A 27,150-nucleotide genomic window follows, 5' to 3' on the forward strand; every position below is an offset into this window, starting at 1 on the left:
AGGCCTATTCATTAAAATATATATATATTTTAGAATTTTACATTTATTTATTATTATTAAGCAACATAACGACCTTAAGTCTCCTCAATAAATACAGTCATTTCTAAACTTTCTCAACAGTCTCAACTTTTTTTTTGCATGATGTTCACTCCAGAGGTAGCCTAAATACTGTACTTTTCACTCATTTTTACAGATTAGCATTATAAATACATAATGACATATGGTAACCTTCTAAAATATAGTGAATTGAATTGATATAAATTAAACTATGACGACACATTAAAAAAATAGTTAAATTAACTTCACCTCAACCAGCCGCAACAGCAAAATGTTGCTTTATATGCAATGATGCATCAGTACTGACAGTGATGTAATTGTGCAATTAACTATCCTTTGCGGAGGCATTTTGCTTCTGATCCTCATGTATTTTTACGTAATCTTGAATTTGAAGACCACTAACCTTTTCACAGCAGCCATATTAATCTGAAATAAGGTCCCGTTCCATTTAGTGTAACAGGGTTTTTCCAGTGAACCAACACACACAATAGCAGCACCCTGGCTCTGTTTGACATTGATGGAACGGAGCCTTTATAGGTGTCATTCCTTTACCACTTTCATGTCAGAATGGGTGCTGTGAACAAATTCTTATGAAGTATTTTGTAATGCTGTAGTGATAGTCTTACCCAGAATGCTTCCACTGATTATACGTGGAAAATATAGCATATGCATATAAATCCGAATTTCAATTATGTGTTATATTTTATGATGACACAGAGCCATAACACATGCTGTATGAAAATCAAAACATTTTTGCTATGGCAGATTTTACATAAAGGGCCTCTGCTCAGTTTCCGGTCTTGCTCAGTGTGTGTGTGTAACTTGACTCAACAGCTCTCCTCTTTTCTTCACAGCAGGTTTTCTGTCTTCGTTGCGCGCGACCGCCCATCCGAGCGCGAGCAGCCTTTCTGCTTTTGAATGAAAAACTTCTGTGGCTGCTGTGGGAGCGTTCAGCCCGGCGCCTGAAAAAATAAACCTAAAACGGTTTGTCAGTAAAGCTACAGGAGTTGGGTCGACTTAACTGATACATTAGACAAATTATTGCATCTAAAAAACGCAGAGCCAACGCCTACAGTATTTGCCCAGGTCGATATTAAATGTGGTACACTGTCATCCTGCTGCTGCTGTTACTACTAGGGGACACCGGGGGCAAGTGGAACATTTTTATGTTTTCCTTCATAGTAGACTAGCATTAGTAATAAGAAACATATATATATAGGCCTACTGATTGATAATACAATTGATATATTTTCAATGTAAATACAAGTTATTATATTAAATTTAAAGCAAAAGTCAGAGTGTTACAGTTGCCCCCTTGGTGGGGCTAATTGTAAGAATTGTGGGGGCAACTGCAACACACAAAAAAACCCACTGTAAGCACACCTCAAAGTAATCACCACCATCATTACTGTTGTAGTGTCTGATGTAGTGTCTGATGTTAGTTTAGGATTTTTTTTTATTATTATTATTTGTATATGGTTCAAATTTATTCAGATGTAACATATCCTTTGCATTCAAAGCAGAAGTCTCTTTCTATTTTTGCAGAAGACTAGTAACTTGATTAGAATTAATTGACTTAAGTTAAAAGTAATTTTTCATTTAAATCAGGATTTGGATTACTCTTATTAAGAAGAAACAGCAGAATGAAGACTTAATTTTCATTTACTGTTATGCTTCAGCAGCTTCACAACAGCAACACTTCCTGGTTACACTTCCTTGCTATGTTTCACGTGACTGAACTGATCAGTCAGAAGCTAGATGGACTGAGGTAGATTGAAGTGAATGTGTAATAACCACAAGAGGAACATTCAACAGATTATTTAACTCCTTTTAAAGATGCTGTCCAAATTGTATTCCAGATATTCTCAAAACATATTCTGAAGTATACAAGCTTGAGAGGTATTTTTTGCAGTATCAATGCATGAGCGGCAGATGGTCTTTCTAGCAGTTGCAGCATCAGGCCTTGTGCACTACATTTGTCATCATTAGAGCCTATGACGCCTGCACACTCCACACTTCACACACTCCACCGTGGTTTGCTTTGCAGCACCCCCCTGTGTGTGTGACAGGCTGTGACAGCCAGTCCATGTAAGGAGAGTGCACTTACTGTTACTATGGAAACAGGTAAACTGTGCACAGGGAAGTGGGAAGAAGAGAAGAAGAAGAAGAGTTACCGACACAAAGGCCCTCAGGAGTTTGCACGGAAAGACTAGTTGGATTTATTTCTTTTTGTTGGCAGAGAAGAACTGATGGTGAGTTATATATACAGCAACAGTGGAGTGTGTTGTACACTTCTAAACAGTGATGTTAACTCTGTTAACACTGCACACTTAACTTTGGAATTGTTATGTTTTTCTTTGCCATTATTTATAAGACTGTATCTGTTTTCAGAGAGATAAAAACTAGTGTGTTATGTAACTTTATATTTTAGAAAGAGGCTAAACATCAGCGTTAAAGTGTTTAAAAAGTTTTGATGTAAACAATCAAACAATACTTTATGCTGCACTTATGCTCAAAAATGTCAGGAAATAACTCCAAAAATGTGACGAAAAGTTTTGTTGTGTGTGTTTTAGCGCACCACGTTCAAAGATGCCAGTTGCACCGAGGTCATCTGCGAGCTGTGCTAAGATGCAGACCACCCTGAGCACCTGGACCCCTCTGAACCACCCGCTGTCCAACAGCAAGGTCACATCCACTCATCTACTCTTAAACACAGCTATCAGCCAAACATGTTATTCATAGTCATAATACAGATTTCATTTTGTGAGTGGTGGAAAAAAATAATCTGATTCTTTACTTAAGTACAAGTAACAATACCAGCCTGTAAAAGTCAAACTACACCTGTCAACTTCATCACTTCATTGTAATTTGTGAAAAACTGTCTCATTTTCTATTTTTTTGAGAAGTAAAGATGGGAAATATGATTTAGGTGGAACAGCTCACAAGCTGAAAAAGGTTGTGGACCACTGATTTAAAGTTTAAAATGCACAAGTTTATCATATGTGATATGATTTTTAACTTTGATTTGAAAGTGTACTGCAGCTACAGTTGTTGGATAAACACGGAGGAGCAAAAAAAATACAATACTTAAGTAGCATACAATGCAAATACCTCAAAATTTTACTTAAGTACAGTACTAAAAGTACTTAGTTATATTACACCTCTGGAGATATATTCACAAAGGTTTACTTGTGAGAACCTTAATAACCTTTCCTTTTTATGTTACACAAAAGTGAGCCATGTACACAAAGCTGTTAGTCATTTAGTCATCTTTGTTTATCATTTCACATATCTAGCCTGATGCACATGTTCTGTCATTGTTATTTCTGACAGCAGTTTGATGTGATTACTAACATTTGTTACTCCTCTCTTCTTCTTCAGGTGTTTGAGGAGCGGCGAAACCTTCTGGCAAAGTGGGTACGTTTAAAGCAGATGAATAGAGACACACCAAATACACTGATGGTTCTTTACTGTGCAGAAAACTCAGTGTGAGCTCGAATACAAATTCATTAGAAACCATTCTTAGTTCTCTGTAGATTCTGTTTTCCATCCAACTCCGTCCAGCTGAAACAGTGCATGTTAAAGAATTCTGCTCTTTCATGTGTGTGTCAGTTTGTCAGGTGGTCTGACAGCCAGAGGAAGGCTGTGCTGCAGGACTTTGTGCTGAGCTGTTCAGTGGAGCAGCTGAGTTTCCTCAGCCTCGGCGTGAGCAGACGGCTCCCCCTGCAGGCCGCTGACTTCACCTGCCTGCTGCCCAGAGCCCTCTGCCTCTACCTCTTCTCCTTCCTAGACCCACGCAGCCTCTGTCGATGTGCCCGGGTACACACAAAGAACACAACACATATATGTGGGCGTGTTAACATGGATGAATCATGGATGAGGAGTAAATCTCATTCACTCTGGCTAATTTTGAATCCTCTGTGGGCAGGTGAGCTGGCACTGGAAGAGCATAGTGGAACTGGACCAGCTGTGGATGCCAAAGTGTCTGAGGCTCGGTTGGTGCATCAACTTGTCCCCCACACCCTTCGAGCAGGGGGTCTGGAAGAGACACTACATCCAGACTGTGCAGGAGCTGAGACAAAACTCGCTGCAGGTCTGGACATCACATCCAGAATTCATTAAAGCTCAGTGGTCTAACATGATTGATTCTCACGAATTGTTGTCAAATAAACAGCCCTATAGTCCAGAACAAATTTTTATGCAGAATCATTTGATGTTACAGGGTAATGACATTAAAGGTACAGTAAGTAACTTTTATAAAAATAAAGTTTTGTCATATTTGCTAAAATGTCACTATATCCTGACAGTTGGACAGATATTACTATTTTGCTCCTCCTGCTCCTAATTTGTAAGAGTCAACCATTAAAAACACTGCTATTTGAACCCAAACCATGATTTTTCCCTGTCTAAACCTACCCAAGAAGGGCTTTCTGGCAGAGAGCCTTGAAAGCAAACTTCTCCCAACAGCGTTAGCAGCACTGTGTGGCTCTACTTTGGCACAATGGTACAGTTTCCTCATAACATGCTGATGTTTAGCAGACATAATGTTTACCATGTTTTCAATCTTAGTTTAGCGTGTTAGTATGCTAACATATGCTAATTAGCATACAACATAAAGTACAGCCAAGAATGATGGGAGTAATTAGCTTTGGTCTTCAGTCAAAAATATTTAGCAGCTGATAGGAGCTGTTACTTAATAGCTGTTACCAAACAAATTCTTCAAATCTTTTTTCTATTCTTTTCTTTGATTTTCTTTACTTGTCTTTTCTTTTCTTTTCTTTTCTTTGAGAATGAGTCTCATTCCCAGGTCCTAGCTTGTCAAATACTGTCATTTTGGCTTGTAAGCTGGCTCTGATTGGTTGTTTTCGTTCAGACACAGTGGATTCATGCAAATGCCATTATGACCACTAGGAGGAGCCAAGGGAAGCTGATTTTTATATATGTTATCCATTACATGTACTACTGTCAGAATACAGCATCAGCAAATATGAGTTATTTTTATAGAAATTACCAACTGTACCTTTAAAATGCAGTGATAAATCATTAATATAAAAAGTCCATTGTCCACCTTCAGATGGCTTCATCCAACCAGCAGCTTCCACATGTATCGGCCATCATCAGCAGACATGAAGACCTGTCAGAGGTTGTCCTCCTCAGTGAGGAGCGTCCAGAGTCCAGCAACATCCAGCCACATAAAAGCGTGTCCCGGAAGAAGCAGCCAACTGCACCGCCACCATGGAGAGATTCTGACAGACGTCCTAAAGACACACTACGCTTCAACTACTTGGACAACCTGGACCCAACTGAACAAGCCCTCAAAGCGTAAGACTGCAGGGAACATGAGGAGGGATGAACGGTTTTCAAATAGGACAGTGTAACTGCTCAAATTATAACAAAACTAAAAAGAAAAACAAAAGTAAAATTGAAATAATGAATCCACTGTGTTAAACACAAACAAATGCACCAAATACTGAATGTAAGTTTGACCTTTTTTCACATCACATACCCCAAACTGATTTTAGATATTCAGATGCAGAGCTCTTTAGAGAAAGATTTTCTATTAGTGGACAGTGGGTCGAGGTGTTGCAGGATGTTAGTAGAGACATGGGGCGAAAACAAGAATTTCAGTTTTATTGTGATTTAATTAAAGAAAATTTTGAGATATCCAGTCACTAATCTTGGTCAGACAAACAAGGCACTCCACAAGTCAGAGAGGTGCAGGTGAATTCAGAAAACCTCCTGTTGGATCAATAATGGGCAAATCAGTTTAGTGCTACACTAAATATTCCAACCCACTTTTCTAGATGATGATTTAGAATAGCTTGATCAAGTGCTGCAGACAAATCTAAAAGAACTAATAATTCTCCCCAAAGAAATGCAAGTGGAAATAACTCAACTGATAAACAAAATGTGCAACTGTATGCTCCAAAACACCAAGGCAAATTCCTTGTATATATATATATATATATATATATATATATATATATATATATATATATATATATATTTTTTTTTTTTTTTTTTTTTTTTTTTTTTTTACATACATATGTATATGTATATATAATATAATTTTTCATGAGCTTAAGTTAAAATAATCTAAGACCTCTTCTGTGATTTATTTTTCTTAAATTTTGTTAACACCTTTGTTAAAATCCGTGATCGCAGGCACCTCTGCCTCTTACCATTTTTTTCCCAGGAGGGCAAAGTCATGACCCGCCCTACTCTGACTGGCTAGTATTTGTTGCCTTCATCAGTTGGGTTGGTTAAGTTTAGTCCATCATGAGGAATGATTGGTTAGGGTAAGAATATCAGGGTAAGCCAATCAGAGGCAGAGTAGGGCAGGCGATGTCTGCCCTCCTGGGAAAAAATGGCATCTGTAGCCCTATGTGAAACGACCAGAGTTCAGTGCCTAATGCATTCATTTTTTCAGGATCAAACTGCACATTTTAGAGTGACTGAGACTAGTTGCAATAATCCTACTGTTTTATCACCATCTCTATACGCCACAGCTATCAGGAGGAGAAGTGCTGTTTCACATGGAAGTAAAACGTGAACAAAATTCGAGAGAAATAAAGATTTGGAGTACATAGAAGATTTACTTCAACTCAGAAAAAAATAGGTGCAAAAGTGTTCCATTTATATGTGTGTTGAGTTGTATCCACTGTGATATTCCACCTTCTCACTGAGTCAAAATCTCTCTGCAGGCAGATGAGAATCAGAGCCTCCACCTGCCGCAGTAACACGTGGAAGCCAGACGACGGGAGCGGGAAGACGCTGTCTGAGGCGAATTACAAGCTACGCAAAGCCAAATCGCTGGTAAACCACAATCCATTCATCATTACCACCTCCACCACCCTAACCCCACTGTGATTGTGACCTCCTTGTGTGAATCAAAGGGAGACGATAAACGTGGAGGGCTCTCTGGAGAATGTGCAACCAGCAGGCATCATGCATTATGGAGCAGCGTTTACACAGAAAAGCATGTTAATGATGAGCTGCTCAGAGAGGGAGGTGACAGAGGGGAGGAAGCCAAATTATGCTGATGATGGGGTTTGAGGGAGGGGAGGAGGGAGAGGGTGAGATAGAGGACACTGTGGCATTTAATATTCATGCTTTGGTGAAATCATCACCAATTTATTTAACTGCCCAGATACAGAAACCTAGGTGAAATAACACATAAGGCTTGGGAAGTACTGAGTTACTTGTAACAGGAATGGCAATAACTGTATTCCTTTACAAATATATAAAAAAAATCAATCAGATAGTATTGGTAAAAAATGGGAATTACTGGCAGGATAAAATACATTTTAAAATAAAGAACAATATACTGCACTTGGTGGAAATTTTGGCTTTATTTTGTCTTTAAATCAGAAAAGAGGAACAATATCATAGTATAGTGCAGGGTTTGCCCTCAGCTGTGAAAATTCTGTTGTCATCCAAGAACTCCATGTCAAATTTAAAGAAACATTTACAGGTCAGATCAAATGCTAATGTTAGCCACACAGACAAGCACAAATGTTAGCAACACAGACCATCTGCTAATGTTAGCTATACAGAACCACTAACATTAGCTACGCAGACCAACCGCTAATGTTAGCTACACAGACCAGCTGCTAATGCTTGCTAATTAGTTAGTTTGCTAGCTAAACTGTCAATACTACTGCTACAGAAAAATACTTTGGGACTGCAGGTGGTGATGCTGGTGACCAGGATGGTGTGCTGGTGAAAAACACAAGCCCCAGAATAAGTTTCTGGCAGTTTAGGTGAAATTTGAGTGTGAAGTGTAAATAGCATACTTAACAGTACATAAGTACATTTTAAAGAACACAATTACCGTAACTAATCTAAACGTGCATTCACACATAACAAAGAAAGGTCTATCTGGATAAACTATTAATAAACCAACAATGATCATAAAACAGTATATTAGGCTAAAGAGTTTCACCATATTTGGTACTGAGGTAATCCAAAGGTAACAGAAAGTAATCAAGTTACATTACTCCAATATTTTGATACTTGGATTAGGTTACCAACTACATTTTGAACATGTCATCAATAATCGTATTGGAATACATTTTTAGAGTAACGCTTCCAACCCTGCTAATACACATGAAATCATGATGAATTTACTTTCTCTCTGAGAACTTTTGACTCTCTCCTCCTCCAGATGTTCCTCAGCTCCAACTGCAGACCCCAGCACCCTCCTCCTCCTCCTCCTCCTCCTCCTCTTCATCATCATCATGAGACCCAGTCTCGACCTTCCTGGGCTGCTCGCAGTCATGATCACCCCGTCACCAAGGAGACCGCCAAGAGCCTGCTGCGCCTGGCCCAGTGGAACGCTGGGATCCGTCCGGGGCCAGTGAGGTCGGCGGTGCCCCGGCTGAGTGTGGAGGCGCTCAGGGCGTCCCAGCGCTCCCACCGGAGTGCTCCCAGTAAGTTCTCACAGCCCCCCCCCCACTCCTCTGGGCTGAATATGATGTAACACACAGCAAGACATGCTTTCAGGACAAATTCCTGGTTTAAAATGACTGATTCTGCAAGAAAGTCACAGACTGTAGTCAGTTGTAGCAGTTTGTGACCCTATTAGAAATGTTTTATCTCTTCATATGAAGTCCTGCATGGAGCAAAATGAGCAGTTGGCACATTCCCAGTTTGGAGAAGCATCGAGTGCATTGGTTGAGGAAGCTAAGCAATGAGCTGAGCCTGAGTGTACGCTATATTTGGAATATTTTCACCGCCTTACCCTGCCATCAGCCTTTTCAGATGGGACACCACCATTATATAAGCAACATATCATCCTCTTCAGAGCCACTGTCCCAATGAACCAAATGTCATAGGCGAAATCTGTAATTTTACCTTGCAGAACACAGGAGTTGCTGGTGTACGGCCGCCTCGATCTGTTAGTTTGTCTCTGTTATTGTGTGACTTTAGTGAATCCAAACTAACATTTTAAAACACTACAATCACTCAAAAATACAAACAAACTAACAAATCAAGGCAGCAGCAGATCAACAACTTCTGGGTTCTGTGAGGTAAAATCACAGATTTCACCTATAAAGTTTGGTTAGTTTGGAGAGAGTGATATATGGCTTATATGTCAGTGGTTTCCAAACGGAAAAGGCTGTTTTTTGGGTGGCAACGTAAAGCAGTGAAAATATTCTGAATATAGTGCACGGTTTAAAAGGGATTTTCTTTTGGGTGGCTAACAAAGTTCAGGTAGTAAGGTATATAAATACTGACCTATAAAGTATTTTCTAAGGATGGCTTTCTTAACCTAATGTGACCAAACATCTTTGTAGCGGTATCTGTAAAGGTATTCTGATGTAGTATTTATTTTATCCACATGTTGTGTATTGTTAGGTGATCAGAAACTTAGGGTAAGTTCACCCAAATTACAAAATCACCAATCATTCTTCTGGTGGTAATCAGCCATGTACATGTCTGTGGATCATCCAACATGCATCAAATGTAACAGTTCCAATTAAATCAACTGTTTTTTTTTTTTATTTAGACAATTTTCTACTGAAATATCCATATAAAACTGTTCATAGTAGGGATGATGTCAGTGAATCGATGATCGATTAATCAGTCATTAAGAATTTAATTGATCATGTGAAATTTAACCGAGCTACTATTAAATAAAGATCTGGAATATGTAGCTCGTTGTATGTTTCATAGATGTAAGAGTTCCAGAAGGGTTCTTCCTGAAGGGCTGTGGTTCTAATCAGAAATATTTGCTCCTGAGGAACCCTTTTTGGAAGAAAGGGTTTGTCAAGGGTTCTTTGTATGACTGAGGTGTCCATTAAGAAAAAGAACAAAAGAGAGTTCTTCAAAGATTTTTGAAATCCTTGAAGAACTCTTTCATCAAGGGTTTGTCAAGGGTTCTTTATACCATAATATAAAATGGTTCTGGGTAGAATTCTAGATAAAACCCCTGGAATATAAAAACGCCCTGGTTGGATTCTTCTTGGTAGCCTTAGAAAGGTAGAAAACTTCTGGATAGCACGTCCAGAGAGGGTTCTAGGTGGAACCATTGCACCATAAAAGGGTTCTTTGTAGAACCTCTCAAAGGGGGTTTTAGGTGAAACCTACCACAGATGGTTCTAGATATAACCCTTTATGTTGGATTCTCAGTAGAACTCTTTGAAAGGGTTCCAAGTGAACTTTTGTAAAAGGTTCTAACTGGAACCAAAACTGATTCTCCTACAGGGACCAGCTGAAGAACCCTATATGGTTCTAGTAGGCACCTTTATTTCTAACACTGTAAGAGAACATGCAACACGCTGCTGTGGAAATAAAACTTTGATCGAGGGGAAAAAATCCATTTGATATTGTTTGGTAAAAGCAAAATGTTTACGATTCCACAAGAACGATTAGGAAAGAGCTTACAGTTTGGAACCCTAGATCACAGGTTTGTGGATTTATGTCACGTGGTTGAACCAACCATTTAAAATAAGAGGATGTTACAACAATCTGCATCATCAAACTACCCAAAGTCACAGCAGCTGTTGTGAACTTTTAGCAGTGTTGGAACATGTTGACCAATCAGATGTCTCACACCAGATAAAAATATTCCCACACATGATAATGGTTTTGTTTGACTATTTGAACCTCAAAAGGGAAAACCACTAATAAAGTGTGTATTTCTATCAATCCCAGGTACACCACTGTTTGAGGTGCAGCAGGCCTGGACTCTGCCTCCTTCACACACATGAGACATGGAGGGAAACACATCATCGACATCAGGAAACTTAGAAGTGCAGCTTCAGGATAAGATACTGGAATAAGTTATTGTATAAACATGGCAGTGGATTGTACAGAAGCCCTGAAGGCAGAGAAAAACATTCTGGCAATCCATATACTAAATCTGATTTCTCTCTCCTGCAGTTGTGACTTAAAAATAGGTGATTTTTTTTAACTTCTTTTTTAAATCTATGACAGGTGATTAGTGTGTTTGTTGTTGTAATACTCATTCTGGCCACTAGAGGCTGAAGTGCAACACTAACCCGTGTTCTGAACATGACTTAAAGCTCTCATGTTTTATTCCAGTTGAGTTTTAATAGCTACAGGTACAGTCTGTATATTGTGTGGCAGCAAGTAATGTGATTTTTTTGTCTGTCTTTGGGCTGCCAATTTTTTGGTGCAGATTAAAATGTTTCTCGCCAAAAGAAAGACATGACAGTCTTTTTGATCTTTTTTCCTCAGATTGAAAAAAGTAACTTAAAAGTAAAAGTGATTGCTCAAAAATCCAAAGATTTTAAAGGTTATCCCTTTTAAAATCTTTTCTCACTTGTTCTTAAGTCAGAGATAGAAAATGGATCACCAGAATTTGTTTTTCTCACTTGCCTTTCAGGGCTTCCATAGAATAGAAGAGATAAATATAGACAGTAATTATGATGAAAATTTAATATTTAGATATATTAGATATATTTTTTACACTGTGTGAAAAAACACCACAGAAATGACAAAGGTCTGAATCATATATCATTTCAGAGAACATAAGGTTCCCCAGGGCTTTACACTTGGAATGAAAACCCACTGAAAGGTGAAAAATTGCTCATGAACAAGAAATGATTTTTAAGGAGACAGTATTTTGCTTTAGCTATAAATAATTAGTAGCCTCATAGTTATAATAGGAACAGTTCAATAAAAATGTTTAACATTTAAATATTAACACTGCTTGTTTTTAATATTCTTTTTTTTACAGTGGGATTTTTTTAAACGGTACCCTATGGATTGTCTATTTCTATCACTAGCAGTGTTTTGATGAGTGGGTCTGAAACTTGTGAATGTTCACACGACACCCACACACTCCTGCTGATGAAAACATGCCAAGAAATGAAGCAGTGTGCCAGCAAAAGCCAGCGACGTGGAACATAAATATTATAAACAATATAAACACGCTTTCTTTGTTTAGAAAAAAAACCTCCTCAGGGTTCCTTTATGTAAAGACTTTTAAAAAACTGAGCATCAGGTGTGAAACATAACATAGGTGTTTGATTTTAAACTAGTTCCAGCTTATTGTGAAGAAGAGGACCAAAGGAAACAAACGTCAGTATAAGAAATGTACCACCTTTATTATCCAATCCACATCCATCCCATTCAATATGCAGTACAAAGCCAAAGCAATTTATATAAACAGTGAGTCTGAACTCCAAAATATTAAACAATAACTGTCAGTTTAAGACAAAAAACAACAAACTGATGTTGTCTCAGTATTAAAAACAACATCTTGGATTCAACACACAGTAGCATATCTCGGGCACAGAGGGAAGCTTTGTGTACAGATGTGATTTTTTATTTTATTCTAAAAAGCCACTTCAGTCAGATATGAACTATCCGTATCATACGTACACGACGCTCCAAGTCTCTTCCATGTACAGTTTTCACTCATTGCATATAAAACATTGCATTCAAAGTATGGCTCACACACACGTATATATTACTAAATACAAGAGGATCAAAAATAAACAACAGACGTAATGAATGGTAGATACCTGACATGTTAATTTAATGTTAATTAACTGAATATTGATGTGTTCACGTGTATGGTTCAGTATATATATATATGTGTTTATATATATATGGCATATGGATGAAATAAAAGAAATTGTGTTGAAAAATAAAAACAGGTTTCACAGGTAAAGTCTTTAAGGCCGTGTTGTGCTTCATGATGATGAGCCTCAGGTGATGATGGTGTGGGTAAGTCATACAGATCAATATGTTTGATGGTAAAATTTGAAATCTGCTCAGTTACTCCTCTGGAAAAGTAACAGCAGACGGGTTTACAACAGTCTTAGCAAAAAACAAAAACGCTAAACAATTGATACAAGTACTTATTAGTTGCTTCCTTTAATACACCGTCTTCTACATTGGCCTTCAGTGCAGCAGCTTACTGCTGCCAGGCCAGAAAAATGGATCACCACCATGAAAAGTTTACTGTCATAACAAGATATGCTTCATGTCAAAACGAGATATTTTTATGTTAAGAAAAATCTATAAATACAAACTAATCACGTTTTAGCAAGAAACTTTTCCATGTTGTAACAATATACTATTTATCTTGATATAATGTAATAACTTGTTATAACATTAACGTTTTGTGTCATAACGTGAGATCTTCCACTATTATACTATTAAACTTTAGTTTAGATAGTTTCTAAAATATAACACAACTTATATTGTTATAACTTGATGTGACAATAAGTTACCACATTATAATAAGATGTTTTCCTGTTGTTCTGACATACAAGCTTAACAAAAAACTTTTATTAGAACAATATACTATTCATTTTGTGATAACATGAAACATTTCTCATTACAACTCGAAAAATAGTATATTGGTATGAAAAGAAACTTTTTTATAATGAGAAACACTTTGTTACAAGATAAAAAATATATTTTTACATGAAAAGTTTCTTGTTATACTGTGATGATTGTATGGCATAAAAATGTGAAAATATTTTAGAATGTGAAAAAACAGATAATACATCGTTATGATAAGTTTGTTATGTCATAAGTTTGTGTCACAATAACATAAAAATATCTTGTAATGTGAGAAACATCTCGTATCAATAAATATTTCAAGTTATATTGTGATATCCTGATCTGTTTTTCTTTTTTCTGGCACGCTTAAGAAATTAAAGTAAAAATGAGCCACGGTTTCACTTCAAGCAGTGTCACAGCAGTCACGGATGATGAGATTGTCTGATCTCGTGAGCAGGTTAGTATGAGTTTGTATGCAGGAGCTGCACACAGAGGATATTTACAACGATCGGGAGCATCCATGTTGTGATGTTGACAGAATGAGGGATGATATCACAACACAACAAGTTCCCATATTGGCTCTGATCAAGTGACACTGATCATAATCACAAGAGGTAAAGCCGAACAGACATAAGCTTTGAAAATGATTAACTCTGACATCAACAGTCCAATTTAAGGCAAATTTTGAATTGTATGTTATTTTAAACTTAGTTCTGAGGCTATGAAATGATCCTGGATGTAGTTTGATGTAGTTTTAAACATGTCAAACAAAATAAATATCTTAAAAAATGAACCTGATCACGTCGGTCTCACAAGTGGAGACAAGGCGAATTATTCCTTTAACCCATCTGGGAACAGATCCAGAGGATTAAACAGATTTTCAAAGAGAATGGAAAAATTTAAGAAAGAGATAAAAAAAAGCTTTCTTTGTAAAAACATGTTGAGTTAAGAAGCACATATTTATTCAGAATTAAAGTTTTTTGGCCTTTCTTTTGCATGTGTTTTATGTTTGATAGAAAAGCCGCTAAAAACGTCAAAACACTTAAATAAACCACGTGCTGGGTTGATTTGATTTTGTGTTTCATTATCACTGCCTTTTCAATCAGCAGACCTCCAGGTTAAAGCACTTTGACATACTGGATGTGCAAAGTAAGTTTTATGTTCACAGTGGATTTATTTTAACAGTTGCACAAAGTTGGAGTCTGAAAAAAAGACAAAGAGAAAACATCCTAATGCTCTGAGCAATACGTACATCAAACCAATCAGTCCCTTATCTCTGCGCTCAAATTTAGCCCTTCACTGCAACAAAAGTGTTCACCTTAACATTGATTGATTTCTTTTTCTGTCCTTAAATCTCAAGTAAAAACACAGAAACAACTTCAGCTGTTTTAATACATGTTGAATCTTCACTGTGATATAAACAAGAACCTGTTGGAGTTCAAAATGTTCAGTCTTTCATTTATTTTTCTTCAAAAAGAGAACCTGTACACTAAACTAACTCCATTGTCAAATAAAAGATTGAAACGATTGATTAAAGGACATTTTTATGCTGCCTTATGTCACACAGTTTATGTCCAAGTGCTGCTTGCAAAGCTCAGTTATATAAGGCTGATAGGTTTCCATCATCTGTGCTTTGACAGCTGTTAACAGTAGAGGCAATTCATGTGATGCTTTCAGATTTTTTTGCAGAGAAGAAGAAGAAGGTAGATGTTCTGCAGGGTTTGATAGCTTGGAGGGAATGACTATGCAAATACACACAAGTATTAACATCGAGTCTTTTTAAATAATGTAAACATATACATCTTATTTGAGGTCAGAGCATTGATCCTCTTCATATCTATTTATATATAAAAAAAAAAAGAGAACAAACATTACTGGAGCATCGTCCGGATGTTCTTCGGAGTGGACTCATCATTCAGGTGTTTTGTGGTGAATCTGAAGAAAAACACAAATCAAAGTGTACGTTAAAGGGACTTTCACCAAAGAGGCAGACTGAAGGTCTCCAGCACCCATCAGTGCTGAGGATCTTCATCTCTTTTTGCCCTAAATTAAACCTGTGCTCATGTTAGTAAGTCTACAGAGGACACAACATCTGAGGACGCAGATTTTCACTTGTTCCTCAATAACTGGGAAAGCAACTGATAAGAAACAGGATTCACGTTGAATCTTAGTGAAATAAAGATCAGAACGATACCATCAGCAAACTCTCGTTTGTTTATTTCCCAACATGAACCCAATTCACTCAACTTTATTTTACTTCACTATTTCTGTCCTGGTCATCCATGCCAATGGAAAGTTGTACTGTCCACTGCATTTTATGATTTATGATGATTGACTTGTGAAGTTAACTGTTCATATAAAGTAGTCAATTTATTTCTGAATATGTGGAAATCTTTTTATACATCAGTGCATTTGCTTAAGTTCACCCCTAAAGTTCAACACTGTGAAATTCCTTAATAGGTAACAATGAAGCAGGACAGTAACATTAAAGCTGCCAGTGGCCAAAAGTTTGTGATAAATTTTCTTTAAGGATGTGGAATACGTCAGAAAATCCAATATTCACTGAAATATACAACTTTCCATAAGGGTTCGAATGAATGAAATGTTACTTTGAGTGGATGAGTGAGTTCAGAGTTCTGTTGTGGCAAACCACCACAGAAACACTCCTTCACAATCCAAAGCTGTATGAATGTAACCTACTTGAGGGCGTTCAGGAGGCCTTCTACGTTGTCTGCCGGCTGGTCCTTCAGGACTTTTATGCAGCCTTTCATCTGAGGAGAAATCAACAGAGTCAGCAACACAAGAGCTGCATCACAAACAGATCCACAGTGCTGCTGTTACATTATTAATGCATCTTAAATCATGTGCAGATGTGTGTGTGTGTGTGTGTGTCTCTTACGTCTATCTTGGAGGACTTGTTGAAGGCGCCGTTGGGGTGGACGTGGTCATAAAGAATGATGACCCCGACCATGACCCTCATGCAAAACAAGAGCGTGTCCTCGCTGCTGAAACGACTCGAATATTCCCTAAATACAAAACCAGAGAAAGGAAGAGGATTAGAGAAGGAACGAATTATGCCATGATGAATACTGAAGGTGACACGAAGCAGAAACTACATTATTTGTTGGTGTGCAGTTGGATGAACACATGGGTGTTTTCACTCTGTCTCAAGGAGTTATTGTGTTAATAACTCTCATTTACTGTTTCATTTATTGCTTAAAATATATCAAGCAGAACATAATGGTAAAATAATTAAACAGCTGCTATATGAACCCAAAGCTCTATTACAGGAAGTGAAGTACTGCTGCGAGAATTCAGGAATAATAAATGCTGTGTGTAGATTATGTAGATTGTTTCATTTCAAAAACCTCCAAGGATTCACTTTGAATTTAAAATCTATTAAGGACCTGCGAGAACATGAGGGTGTGTGTGAAAGCATGACGACTCACGGTGTCTCCAGCATGACTTTACAGACGCTGGCCATGGTGCTGAGACAGTCCGTTGTGTTCTCCAGTGGAAGAGTCTTATTCTACGGAAAACACATAAAACAATGTCTTTATTAATTTAAAGTTACGACACAAAACAAGCACCAAAAAAACATGCGAGTAACAGTGCAACAAAATGTGAATCATTTTGAAATATAAGCCTTTTTTCCAGTAAATTACTGGCCTAACCTTTCAGTTTATGTTGAACTATTATTCATTTAAATATTAGTTTTCACTGGTTTCTGTACCTTCAGTAGTGAGTGACAGATAATATGTCATCTTAAAGTATAATACATGTATTTCTATGCATCTCTTTCTGTCCTCCGAGTCTGAACTGTCACTTAATTCTGTATTAAGAGGAGAAACACACTTATGAATACATTGAACTGTTTTGAATAAATCAAGTTAGGCTCCTCCAGTACAGAAGGGGAGTGAGAGCGTGGGGGGAGAAAGAGATTCTGTGATTGCTCCACGTGAAAGTGTCTTATTTCAGAGAGTCCTAACCTGCTACATGTTTGTCACTGCAAGGTTACTGCTTTCATTCATAACACAGCCGTAGTGACGTTGTCGCTGAAATGTTACTAAGCCTTGAGGTCATAAATTTGAGGTACAGATTTCCCTGAATATCGATCCCTGCTCCAGTTCACACATGACCCCACGCAGGAAGACTTCCTGAACATTTCAGGGATCAACTGCATGTGTGAAAGGGCTTTTGATCTGCTGTTGGAATTTAGCTTTCTCATCCAAGACTTGGTAATGACAGCTGACAGTTAGTGGAAGTGCTCTCACCTCTGTCACAAAGTTTGTGGTTGCGTTGCTGAGCGTTTTGAGCATGGGTGTGGCTTCAGCGTAGAACAGAGACATCCTGTTGGCCATCTCGTTGTTGACTTCGTTCTCTATCTCCAACTGTATGTGCAGAAAAAAAAAAACACAGATAAACAAGAGGTGTCAGCGTCATGGGGTTCATCTCCCTCATATCTTGTTGTAGAGATGCTGCATCCAAACACTGCTTTAAATACTATTGTGTAATACTACTACAGTACTCCATCATCAGTTTGTCCCATTTCTGGACTCTGATGTGACATAAAAAACACATCAAAACACAATAAAAACATCATTTTTTGTTGTTCAAAGATTGTTTCTTCCTTCAGACTGAGAAAGATCTTAAATGAAGAAATGTCAAAGACTGCTGTGAGATATACATATATGGACATGAGCACTCCAGAAAAAAAAATGGCTGCCACCCCAGTGCCAGCTAATGTATATCTGAACTGATGTAAGAACTCACGTTCATGTTGTTTATCCGGTTTCGATTGATGGTTCTTCTGTAGTAGCTGAAATCGTTCTGGATGGCAGGAATTCTCATCTGAAGGAAAACAAGACAACAGTCACAGCTTGGACTAAAATACATTCAGCCACCACTTCTAAATAAACTAAATATTATTTTAAACAAGTGTATGTGTGTGAGATTGTGTGTGCTGGTAAGTTTAGCAGTGTAGTGTGTGAAGCAGACCTTCAGCTCATCAAAGCGCAGAGTGAAGTGGAGGATCTCAGCAAACTGTTTGGCCAGGGCCTGTTCCCTCTCCAGGTGTTGAGTGGGCGTAAAGGGCGGACACGTCAGGCACTCCAACAAACTCTGCAGAGCCTCCTCTGCAGACATACACACACACGGACACACACACACACACACACACAGACAGGAGGTTAGCAGCTGTGTCAAGTCCCTGCTACATCTTAAAAACCTCTTTCAGTTCCACTTCATAATTTTTTTTGGACATGCACATTTTGAAAGAAAAGAAGAAGATGACATGAGTCTCCCAGGTTCCACAGACTTTCATAATGTCACTTTATACGTGTTTCATTATAACTTATTATTTAAAATATCCTCAATTGCTGGAAACAGCTGAGCCGACAGTTTTGTTCTTCGGAAACTTCAAGTGGAAACTTTCCAACCCTCCCGAAGGGGAAAAAAATTGAGAAAAGAGAAGAAGCATGTTCACTGAAGAGGTAAATTGAAATTGTCACAACTTTATATTGACTTTGCAGTTGGTTTCAGATTAAAAACATAGTTTGAGTAACGTCAGCATATTGCTTACGTAGAAGTAAGCACAGGTTGGTGGTATTGTATACATTTTAGGATGTCACCTTTTTTTGTCACATTTTTCACCATTTTCCTGACCAAACAACTAACTGATTAATTGAGAAAATGATCAACATATTAATTAAAAAGGATGATGAAAATAATTGTTAATTGCAACCCTAGTTGGATTATTTATATAAGCAGAAGGTGGTGTCAATTCTCCAGTTGTTAAACCATGAAATCACTGCAGAAGAAGAGTGTGCAACAAGACATCATAATTCAGGAGCATCAGTCGAACTTCAAACAGTGGAAAAACAAAGTAGAAAACAGAATGGAAACATGCCATTTCTGTTTGGTTCAGTTTGTATTAATCTGAGAAAGGTAACATCAGATCTGAATGTATTATAGAATCATGGAAGCAATGAGGAGACTGTCGGAGCGGAAAAAGCTTATTAGTCATGTCACGTTAAACGTTCGCTATGTCAGAACTTATTTGGAAAAAGTGTTTCCATCTACCGCTAAGTGCATTCACTCTTTTTTGACAAAAGTAAAAACTACCTCAAGCCAGTATAAAAACTATTTTCCTGAAATAGAGTCAGTTTTTTTTTTCTCAATTTTGCCGTTTCCATCTGACTGATGAGGTACTCCAAAATGTATAGAAAAATTCACTGAAGGAAACATGGCTCATGATGTGACCTCTTCAAATAGGAAACAAAATATGTCCGTCACTGGAAGTAAGCTGAGACAAGACATTTTGTCCTACACTGTGAGCATACCTAGTCTGAGAGAAAAACTGTAAAACTTCTTGAGTTTGATGACCAGCGGGCAGACTGAGTTCCAGGCTCGCTCCTGCTGCATGAAGTCGTTGGGGTTTTGAATTGCCTGGGAAAAAAAAAGAAATAGCAGAACACATGAGACAAAAACACCCGAGATTAAAACCTTTATGATTATAGTCATCAAGCACCATTGCGACGTGTGTGTGTGTGTGTATGTCTCACATCTCTGATCTCCTGGCCGGCTCCTTTGTATGCCTGCAGGCCAGACAGGATGCTCTCAGAGTCCTGGAGGACTGCATTCACCTGGTTCCACACATCACGCTCTCCTTCTGTTGGCTGTGCATCTGACACACACACACACACACACACACACACACACACACACACACACACACACACACACACACACACACACACACACACACACACACCCACACACACACACACACACACGCAAGAGTTAGCTACTAGTAATCTACTGCAGCAGTCAATGTCAAAACAAAAACATTTCAGAACACATAATTGTTGTCTTTTCACATCAAGAACCAATTTGCAAGCAATTTGTGAATTCATCACATTTAACTTCATATAAATTTAGTTTTCTTTTCTTTCTCTACATTGTCCTTGATGTGAAAGGGCTTTATTAATTAAATAATGACAGTGTTTTTACTCACTGGGGGAATGTGGGCATGTGTGCTGAGTGTTTTTGTCAGTAAATAGTAACTCAAAGTTTTTATGTAGAACTCCTTTTAGAAGAGTACAAAAGCATTCAGCACAATGAATGAACTGTGTCTGAGTCAAAGCTAGAAGCAATATTGTCACTTCAGTAAACGTTTTTAGCTCTTAGCACATCCACGTACTAGTCCATCAACAGTCAGCCACCAAAATTTGCTGCCATCCACAGTGAAGCCTTTAATTTGAAAAGCAAATCAAATGCTGAGATGCACTGAAGAGACTGGAGATGTCTATAAAACAATGAAAGCACTTTGCTGTAGACTGAATGGCTCCACACACATTCTCAAGTATCCATAATGCATCTTAACCTCTTTATAGAATACACTGGAGCTGGGGGTATTTACTGCACCCTGCTTTAAAGGGAGAGTTCGGCTTTTGAAATGTTTTTTTAGCCTCTTACGAAAAAAACACCAATATCAGTTTAAGTGTATGCTATTGTCACTGTTTTACATTGCTGTCACACGGCTTTTTCAGTCAGGAAACTGAAGTTATCTCGCTCATTACATCACTCTCTAAAGAGCAAATCAACTCCTTTGACAAAATCAGTAATTCTACTTTGCAGAATATGGACGCTGGTAGCTTATGGCTACCTCAATGAGTTAGTTTGTTGGTAGTGTTTAGTTCGGATTCTCTAAAGCAGCACAACACCACAGACAAACAAACAGATCAAGACAGTGGTAGATCAGCAACTGCTGTGTTCTATGAGGTAAAATTACTGATTTTGCCTATGGAATCTGGTTGGTTTGGAGAGACCGATATTTGGTTTTCATATCAGAAAAGCAGTGTAAATATTGTTAAGCATACACTTAAACTGTTACAGATTTCTTCTGGTGGTAATACACTGACCATGGATAACTGACTGCACTATAATGTACTTCAACTGTGTGTTCCTATGTGCAATATCAATACTCCAACCAGGTGTATTATCATCCAGTGTGCAATATCTGTACCAAAATTCCTAACTCAGTGTGCAATATCCATAATCCCCCTGTGCCATGGTGTAAATTTGTAAATAATGTATATTTGCTGTTACCATTTCCTATGTTATATATTTTCCCAGTTATATTTCCCTGTTTATATTGCTTGCTGCTATTTATTGTCTCTTTTTGCTGTTGATTTTACTATTTTTGCTATACACTTTGCTGCTGTAACACTGAAAATTTCCCCACTGTGGGACTAATAAAGGAATATCTTATCTTATCTTATCTCTTACTTCATACAGCCCCACTTCAAATAATCTGAAGTGTCCCTTTAAGCTTAAAGAGGTCAAGTTTCTGTTAGCACAAAATTTATACAAATCTAAATAGTGAGTGCATTTCAAGGCAGCAATATTTGGAGGTTGACTGGAAAAGATATAGCATGCAGTTATGCACAGCTGAGTGTTCTACTGCAGTGAAATATGCTTAAGTGTTTCTGCAGGAGAGTCTAATCAAAAGCATGCTGGAACCAGATCTTGGACCGACATGGAGCTACAGTAGAACCTGGTTAATGACACATGTGCAAAAAAGTCTGAAAAGTCTGGACCACAATATTTATGGTATTTATCTGCATTAGAGGGATTGAATTAACTAGATTTTTTTGTAATGTCTGTAAATTAAATAAACAGGATTCTACTGCCATGCCTGCAACCTACAGACAAGTCAGCTGTTTTGTTTTATTTTCTGCATGGTCTCAATAAGGACATCAATTATTTGTATTGTTCTGCAGAACCCATATATCATATGTTAATACAGAGGGAGCTCATGTAAGACATCTAAAATACAAAAGCTGATCCTAAAGCTTCTGCAGGAAACTAAAGATTCTTTGGCTCTGGCAATCATGACCACAGAGAGAAGAACAGTTCTAAATATAGAGCATCAGTGACATTAAAAACTCTGTGTCTGGGGTCTGTTTTGCATTTCAAAACCCTTTCCACTCCCATCATTTCCTCTTTGCTGAATAAACAAAGCCTGAGGTTGGCTACATTGTGAGTCTGGTTGAAATAAAATGCCACAGCGGAGGCGTATTATGCTCTTTTTTTTCTGGAGTAGCCCTTAGAAAAATGCCAAAGCAGATTTATTTGCTGTGTTAAAAATGAGCCAATTTGTCTATTTTATGAGGACATTAGAAAGCAAAGCAGTAATGTTACTGATTTAATATTTTACTGCAGTGATGGAAGGTTTTCTATCTTCAAGGGACAGTTTGGATTATTTGAAATGGGGTTGTGTGCGTGTGTGTATTACCTACAGTAGATTGTGATTGTCACACCCCCAGTTTGGAGAAGCAGAGAGGAGTGCTGGCATGGAAGCTAAACACTGTACTGCTGTAGACAAGGTCAGCAGCAAAACATTTTAGACACTTAAAAAAGGACCATCTAAAAAAGTCAATCATTGTAAATGTGCATGTATTTCCACCACTACTATTGTTAGGCAGCCTTTTCTGGTGTTATATAACAATGGTTTTCCATCAGATGAGGCTGTCTGGTGGCTCAGTAACGTGGTGAAAATGTTCTAAACGCAGCATACACTTGCACTGATATGGATTTTTTTGGGTGGACTTTTTTTTAAGTTTCTAAAATACATTTGTGGCTGACCCTGTCCACAGCAGCTGAATGCTTAGCTTCCATGCTGGTACTCCTTCCTGCTTCTCCAAACTGTTTCCTTGCTGATCAGCATCTACTGTAGGTAATACACTGACTATCATATCAATAAGTACTTCACTGAACTCCGCATCAAATAATCAGTAATATGCCTTGAACAGCATTCATATATTAAACCAGTGGATTATGTAGTAAAATGATAACTACAGGTAACAGCATTATGCAGGAAGAGAAACAAGGGACTGTAATATAATAATGTGTTAGAAATCATATTATGCCACATATGCATCAAATGTGTCATTAGAAGTGCATGTACAGGGGACAAGCATGCAGACAAGTGGGAAAAAAGCAGACAGCAAAGGTCATGGGTCAGCTCCATTCTTCTTCAGCTTGGCATGGAGTGAAAAGATTTTAAAACCATACTGAAATCAATCATGAATTCTAATAAATTGAAAGTTTGACAATACAATGGTTGAATAGGCTGACCCCTGACCATGCAGAGGAGCTAAAGAGACGTTAAAGGAAAAATGAGTTAGGGATGTAAAGTGGGGGAGAGGGTTCCTAGCAGATGGACGGCAGGCATAAGCTGTGCTCACTTTCAAAGTCAAGGAAAAAGTTTGGCCCCTGTTCAAGCTCTGTGCAAGTGAGCACTTTTAAAAGATTCCCCATTTGGTTTCTGCAAGAGAGAGAAAGAGAAAGGAAGAGAAGTATGTGTGATGTTAAATAGTCATCATTAGGCAGATCAGAACTGAAAGAGCAGGGGGCCATGACCGAGTGAAAGGAGAAGAAGGGCAAAAGCGAAGGAGAAAAAGAAGAGGAGCATAAAGCAGACTCCTTCAGGGCTTCGTCATCAGGAGAGGAGCACAGACCTGCTGACAGATAGGAAACAGCTGAGCTGGTTACACCTTCGCCCCCCCGCCCCTCCCCACACCTCCTTTTCCATCCATCTTTTCTCCCTTTGTTCCACTCCGGTGCCAGACTTACTTTCAAAGTCCAGGAAAAAGTGTGGATAGTTCTCTATTTCCCTTGTTAGGACTTTTAGCAGGTTACCCATTCCAGCAAACCTGATGGTCAAAATACAGCAGTGAAAAACACATAAGGACAGGCATGAATACACATATTTTTACACAAGATGCTTTAAATGTGAAGTACTTAACATAGTAGAGACATTCACAGTCATTTAAAGGACACTGAAAGCACATTTGATTCATATCAACCATTTGCTCTATTTGCTTCACTATAGTCCATAATTAGATACCTGAATCATTGCAAAGCCACACAGAAGGAAAAAATAAAAAATATGCATTTCTCATTTCAGCCACGATGCTGCAGGACTGTTTGGTATTTGGGGGGAATTTCAGGTAGAAGTCTCTGACAGTTGATGCTTTCACTTTAATTTTGTGTTGTGGTTTAGATGCAAATGACTGCATTTCCCCTGAGACTGATTTACTGATACAGAATTCAGTAGCGACCCAGCCTAAAAACTGGAGCAAGTATAGGGGACTTGTTATGTGCAGCAAGTCTAGTAATTTTTTTAGATGCAAGTCAAAGTGGTTACAGTAGGATTTTTTTCTTTACAAAAGCAAAAAAACTCTAACTACTGAAACTAACAAATCAATTACTTGTTCAGTCTATAAATGGTCAGAATATATTGACAGTTTTGCACAAGTTCTCAGAGCACACGCTGACATCTTCAAATGTCGTTTTGTCCAACCAACAGTTCAAACCTGAAGAAAGAACCACAAAATATGCACATTTGAGAAGCTGAAAACTTTAGACTTTTAGGCATAAAAAATACAGAAAAATTGATATAACTGCTTATGTTCTGCCAATCAACAGAGGGTTATTTTCCTTATTGATTAATGTGCCTATTTTAGTCTTTAAAAATTAAAAAAAAAAGTCAACAATGCTCTTGAGGCCAAAGCAACTCTTCAACTTGCTTTTATTGCCCAACAATAGTCAGTAATTCCTAAATGACAAAGAAAAACAGCAAATCTGTACATTTAAGAAGCAGAAACCATCAAATGACATTTTTGCTTGAAAAATTACCAAAACAATTAATCGATTATCAAAATAGCTGGCAGTTATTTTTCTTTCTATCAGCTAATAAGTTAATCATTGCAGCTTTAGTATTTGTGTATTAACATCCACACACATGCAGCAGTATCATTAGAAGAAAAGAAGAATTCACACTGGGGACATGTGGATGTATCTGTGTGTTTCATGGGCAGTAAAAATGCTGAAAAAGCTGAATTTCCTCCCACCTGCGTTGGACAAAACACAACGTATTCTGAACCAGTTTCTGCGCTCTTTTGGAGTCGGGCCTCTCTAAACGTGGCCAAACACTGGGATGTAGTCCTAAATGGCAGTTACACTCTATAAAGGTTTTATTGGAGGCAAGAGGCAGCGGGTAGGTAGCAATTTCCAGGGAAAAGTCTACCTCCTCAGCCATGGAGGGTGGTCACAAACTCTGTAATCACAGCAGGGCTTAAACTTACAGTAGCATAATGTGAGGCCTCGATTACGGTAAAAGGAGGGGAAACGTCACAGTATATCATGCGGATACAAATGGGAATGGTTTAACCTAGCTGAGTTAAAAACATTTAAACAAACATTACATACAAAGTTGTTATTTGAAGGTCATTTTGATATAAAAAGACAATGCAGATGCACTCTCAACAACAGATTATTTTTAAAGACATTAAGTCTACTTTTACAGTCTATTAAGGACATGAAGCTACAGATTCATACTGCGTGAGGAAACTAGAATGGCTCAGGCTTTTCTCTTTTCACACACTCAGATCCAACTTCTCTGTACTTTTAGAAGTCATAGTGTGAATTAACAACAAAAGAGACACTGTGCTGCAGCGTGCACATGATAATCACACTGCATGTCTTTGCACAGCCTCCAGCAGGCTGTCCACTATTTTCAATCATGGTATTCATTCCTCATCTTGCACCGCTCATAAATTCAGACAGAAGTGACAATCAGGATAAAAACAGTCTGCATACGGCACCTACAGAAAGAGATCATAAACCTTAAAACGTGTCCAATTATTAATTTTATGCAGTCACCATTCAATCTGGTGTTTATGTACAAGGCTGCACCAGAAGGGGGCAGTGCTGATTCGCGTTCACATTTCACTAACAGGGATTAAAGTGGGCCTGTAATGGTGTCATGTTGATACATGTGCTGCCTGCAGAAGACAAACCCTGACCTGCAGCTACAACAAGTTCCTCAACAGTCTAGAGTTATCTGCAGCCAAATTCACGTTAGGCTATCCTCAGGTATTATTTAATCACTAAAAGTGACAGCCAGTTCTATCAGAAGCGAAGTCTCAGCCACATCTACAAGAGGGTCTGTTTCTTTTACTGAGAGACCACGGACCATGTGACAATAAAGTTCCTATGAAAGCTAATACAATTCTTGGTTTTACATGCTTTTTTATTCAGGGCATTTTCATTCGCTGAAGAAAGTGTGTCAGAGGAAAAAAGAGAACAGCCTCATTTTCAAGCTTTGAAGAGACGCCTAAAGGAAAATATCTCACATACTGTAACAGTCTTGGATATTATTAATTTGTCATTTCCTACACAACACTAGGACTGCTTTTAACAACCTCCAGAGAACAAATTTATGGCTTTCAGTCCTAAGTATGTGTGTGTGTGTGTGTGTGCATATTAACATTGCTAGCGAGCCAACTAGTTTGTGAACACTGGGGAGTGTCTATGATTGCGGTGATGTCACTCAAAATGTAGCTGCATTGCACTCTGGTATGCTTAGGCTACTGTTCACAGAGAGAGCAATGATTCAGCGACGCTTGTTTAGACTTGAACAAAACATGTGTGACATCTGTCTCTAGATCTAGTAAAGACTAGACAATATAAAAATTAACTTTTCCACTGAGAGGCAACTCCAGAAAAACACAAAGGTGGCAATATCGTGACATATATCAACCCAACACCATGGATGACAGGAGGGAACAAAATGAATGAACTATTTTCACTCTCACTTGTCTCCGAGCTTCATAAATATGAATAACAGTGTCTCTAGCACAGAGAGGTACAAAAGTGCAAACCATAGACAAAAAACAAAGACTCAGCAGGGAAGAGAGAAACCTGATACACAAAAAATATGACCAGACTTCTAAACAAGTAAAACTTGCCAAATTCACG

The 27,150-nt window shown here is 38.1% G+C and overlaps 2 protein-coding genes across 3 annotated transcripts in view; one reads left to right on the forward strand and one right to left on the reverse strand.

The window, feature by feature from the left end:
- Positions 1 to 2,084: 2,084 nt before the first annotated feature.
- fbxo16 (F-box protein 16) lies at positions 2,085 to 11,298 on the forward strand. Its single transcript, XM_084737707.1, has 9 exons — positions 2,085 to 2,309; positions 2,631 to 2,742; positions 3,439 to 3,474; positions 3,670 to 3,876; positions 3,986 to 4,150; positions 5,132 to 5,379; positions 6,762 to 6,873; positions 8,225 to 8,489; positions 10,717 to 11,298. Exons 2-9 carry the CDS (start codon positions 2,647 to 2,649, stop codon positions 10,770 to 10,772), a joined length of 1,185 nt encoding a protein of 394 aa, XP_084593833.1. The 5' UTR covers positions 2,085 to 2,309; positions 2,631 to 2,646; the 3' UTR covers positions 10,773 to 11,298.
- Positions 11,299 to 14,477: 3,179 nt separating this feature from the next.
- The window catches only part of fam49a (family with sequence similarity 49 member A), a 41,622-nt gene continuing 28,949 nt past the window's right edge, over positions 14,478 to 27,150 (reverse strand). The window contains exons 3-12 of one of the 2 annotated variants that reach the window (XM_084737326.1): positions 23,574 to 23,653; positions 19,887 to 20,008; positions 19,665 to 19,770; positions 18,322 to 18,458; positions 18,097 to 18,174; positions 17,598 to 17,714; positions 16,773 to 16,852; positions 16,223 to 16,349; positions 16,024 to 16,094; positions 14,478 to 15,258 (exon numbers count right to left, since the gene is read on the reverse strand). In XM_084737326.1, coding sequence (XP_084593452.1) covers positions 15,195 to 15,258; positions 16,024 to 16,094; positions 16,223 to 16,349; positions 16,773 to 16,852; positions 17,598 to 17,714; positions 18,097 to 18,174; positions 18,322 to 18,458; positions 19,665 to 19,770; positions 19,887 to 20,008; positions 23,574 to 23,646 — 975 coding nt within the window. In that variant the 5' untranslated portion in view covers positions 23,647 to 23,653 and the 3' untranslated portion in view covers positions 14,478 to 15,194. Of the gene's footprint in view, positions 15,259 to 16,023; positions 16,095 to 16,222; positions 16,350 to 16,772; positions 16,853 to 17,597; positions 17,715 to 18,096; positions 18,175 to 18,321; positions 18,459 to 19,664; positions 19,771 to 19,886; positions 20,009 to 23,573; positions 23,654 to 23,961; positions 24,042 to 27,150 lie in introns of both variants that reach the window. The other variant, XM_084737327.1, reaches the window with a different exon arrangement.

Source organism: Lutjanus erythropterus, chromosome 15, assembly GCF_056507025.1.
Source record: "Lutjanus erythropterus isolate fLutEry1 chromosome 15, fLutEry1.hap2, whole genome shotgun sequence".
In the NCBI taxonomy this organism is placed as follows: domain Eukaryota; kingdom Metazoa; phylum Chordata; class Actinopteri; order Lutjaniformes; family Lutjanidae; genus Lutjanus; species Lutjanus erythropterus.

Bases quoted from the DNA above. Each gene is read 5' to 3' on its own strand.
- fbxo16 (XM_084737707.1), top strand. From the start codon at position 2,647: ATGCCAGTTGCACCGAGGTCATCTGCGAGCTGTGCTAAGATGCAGACC. The intron at 2,743-3,438 runs GTCACATCCACT...CTTCTTCTTCAG, and splicing joins ACCCGCTGTCCAACAGCAAG to GTGTTTGAGGAGCGGCGAAA. The intron at 5,380-6,761 runs GTAAGACTGCAG...ATCTCTCTGCAG, and splicing joins ACTGAACAAGCCCTCAAAGC to GCAGATGAGAATCAGAGCCT.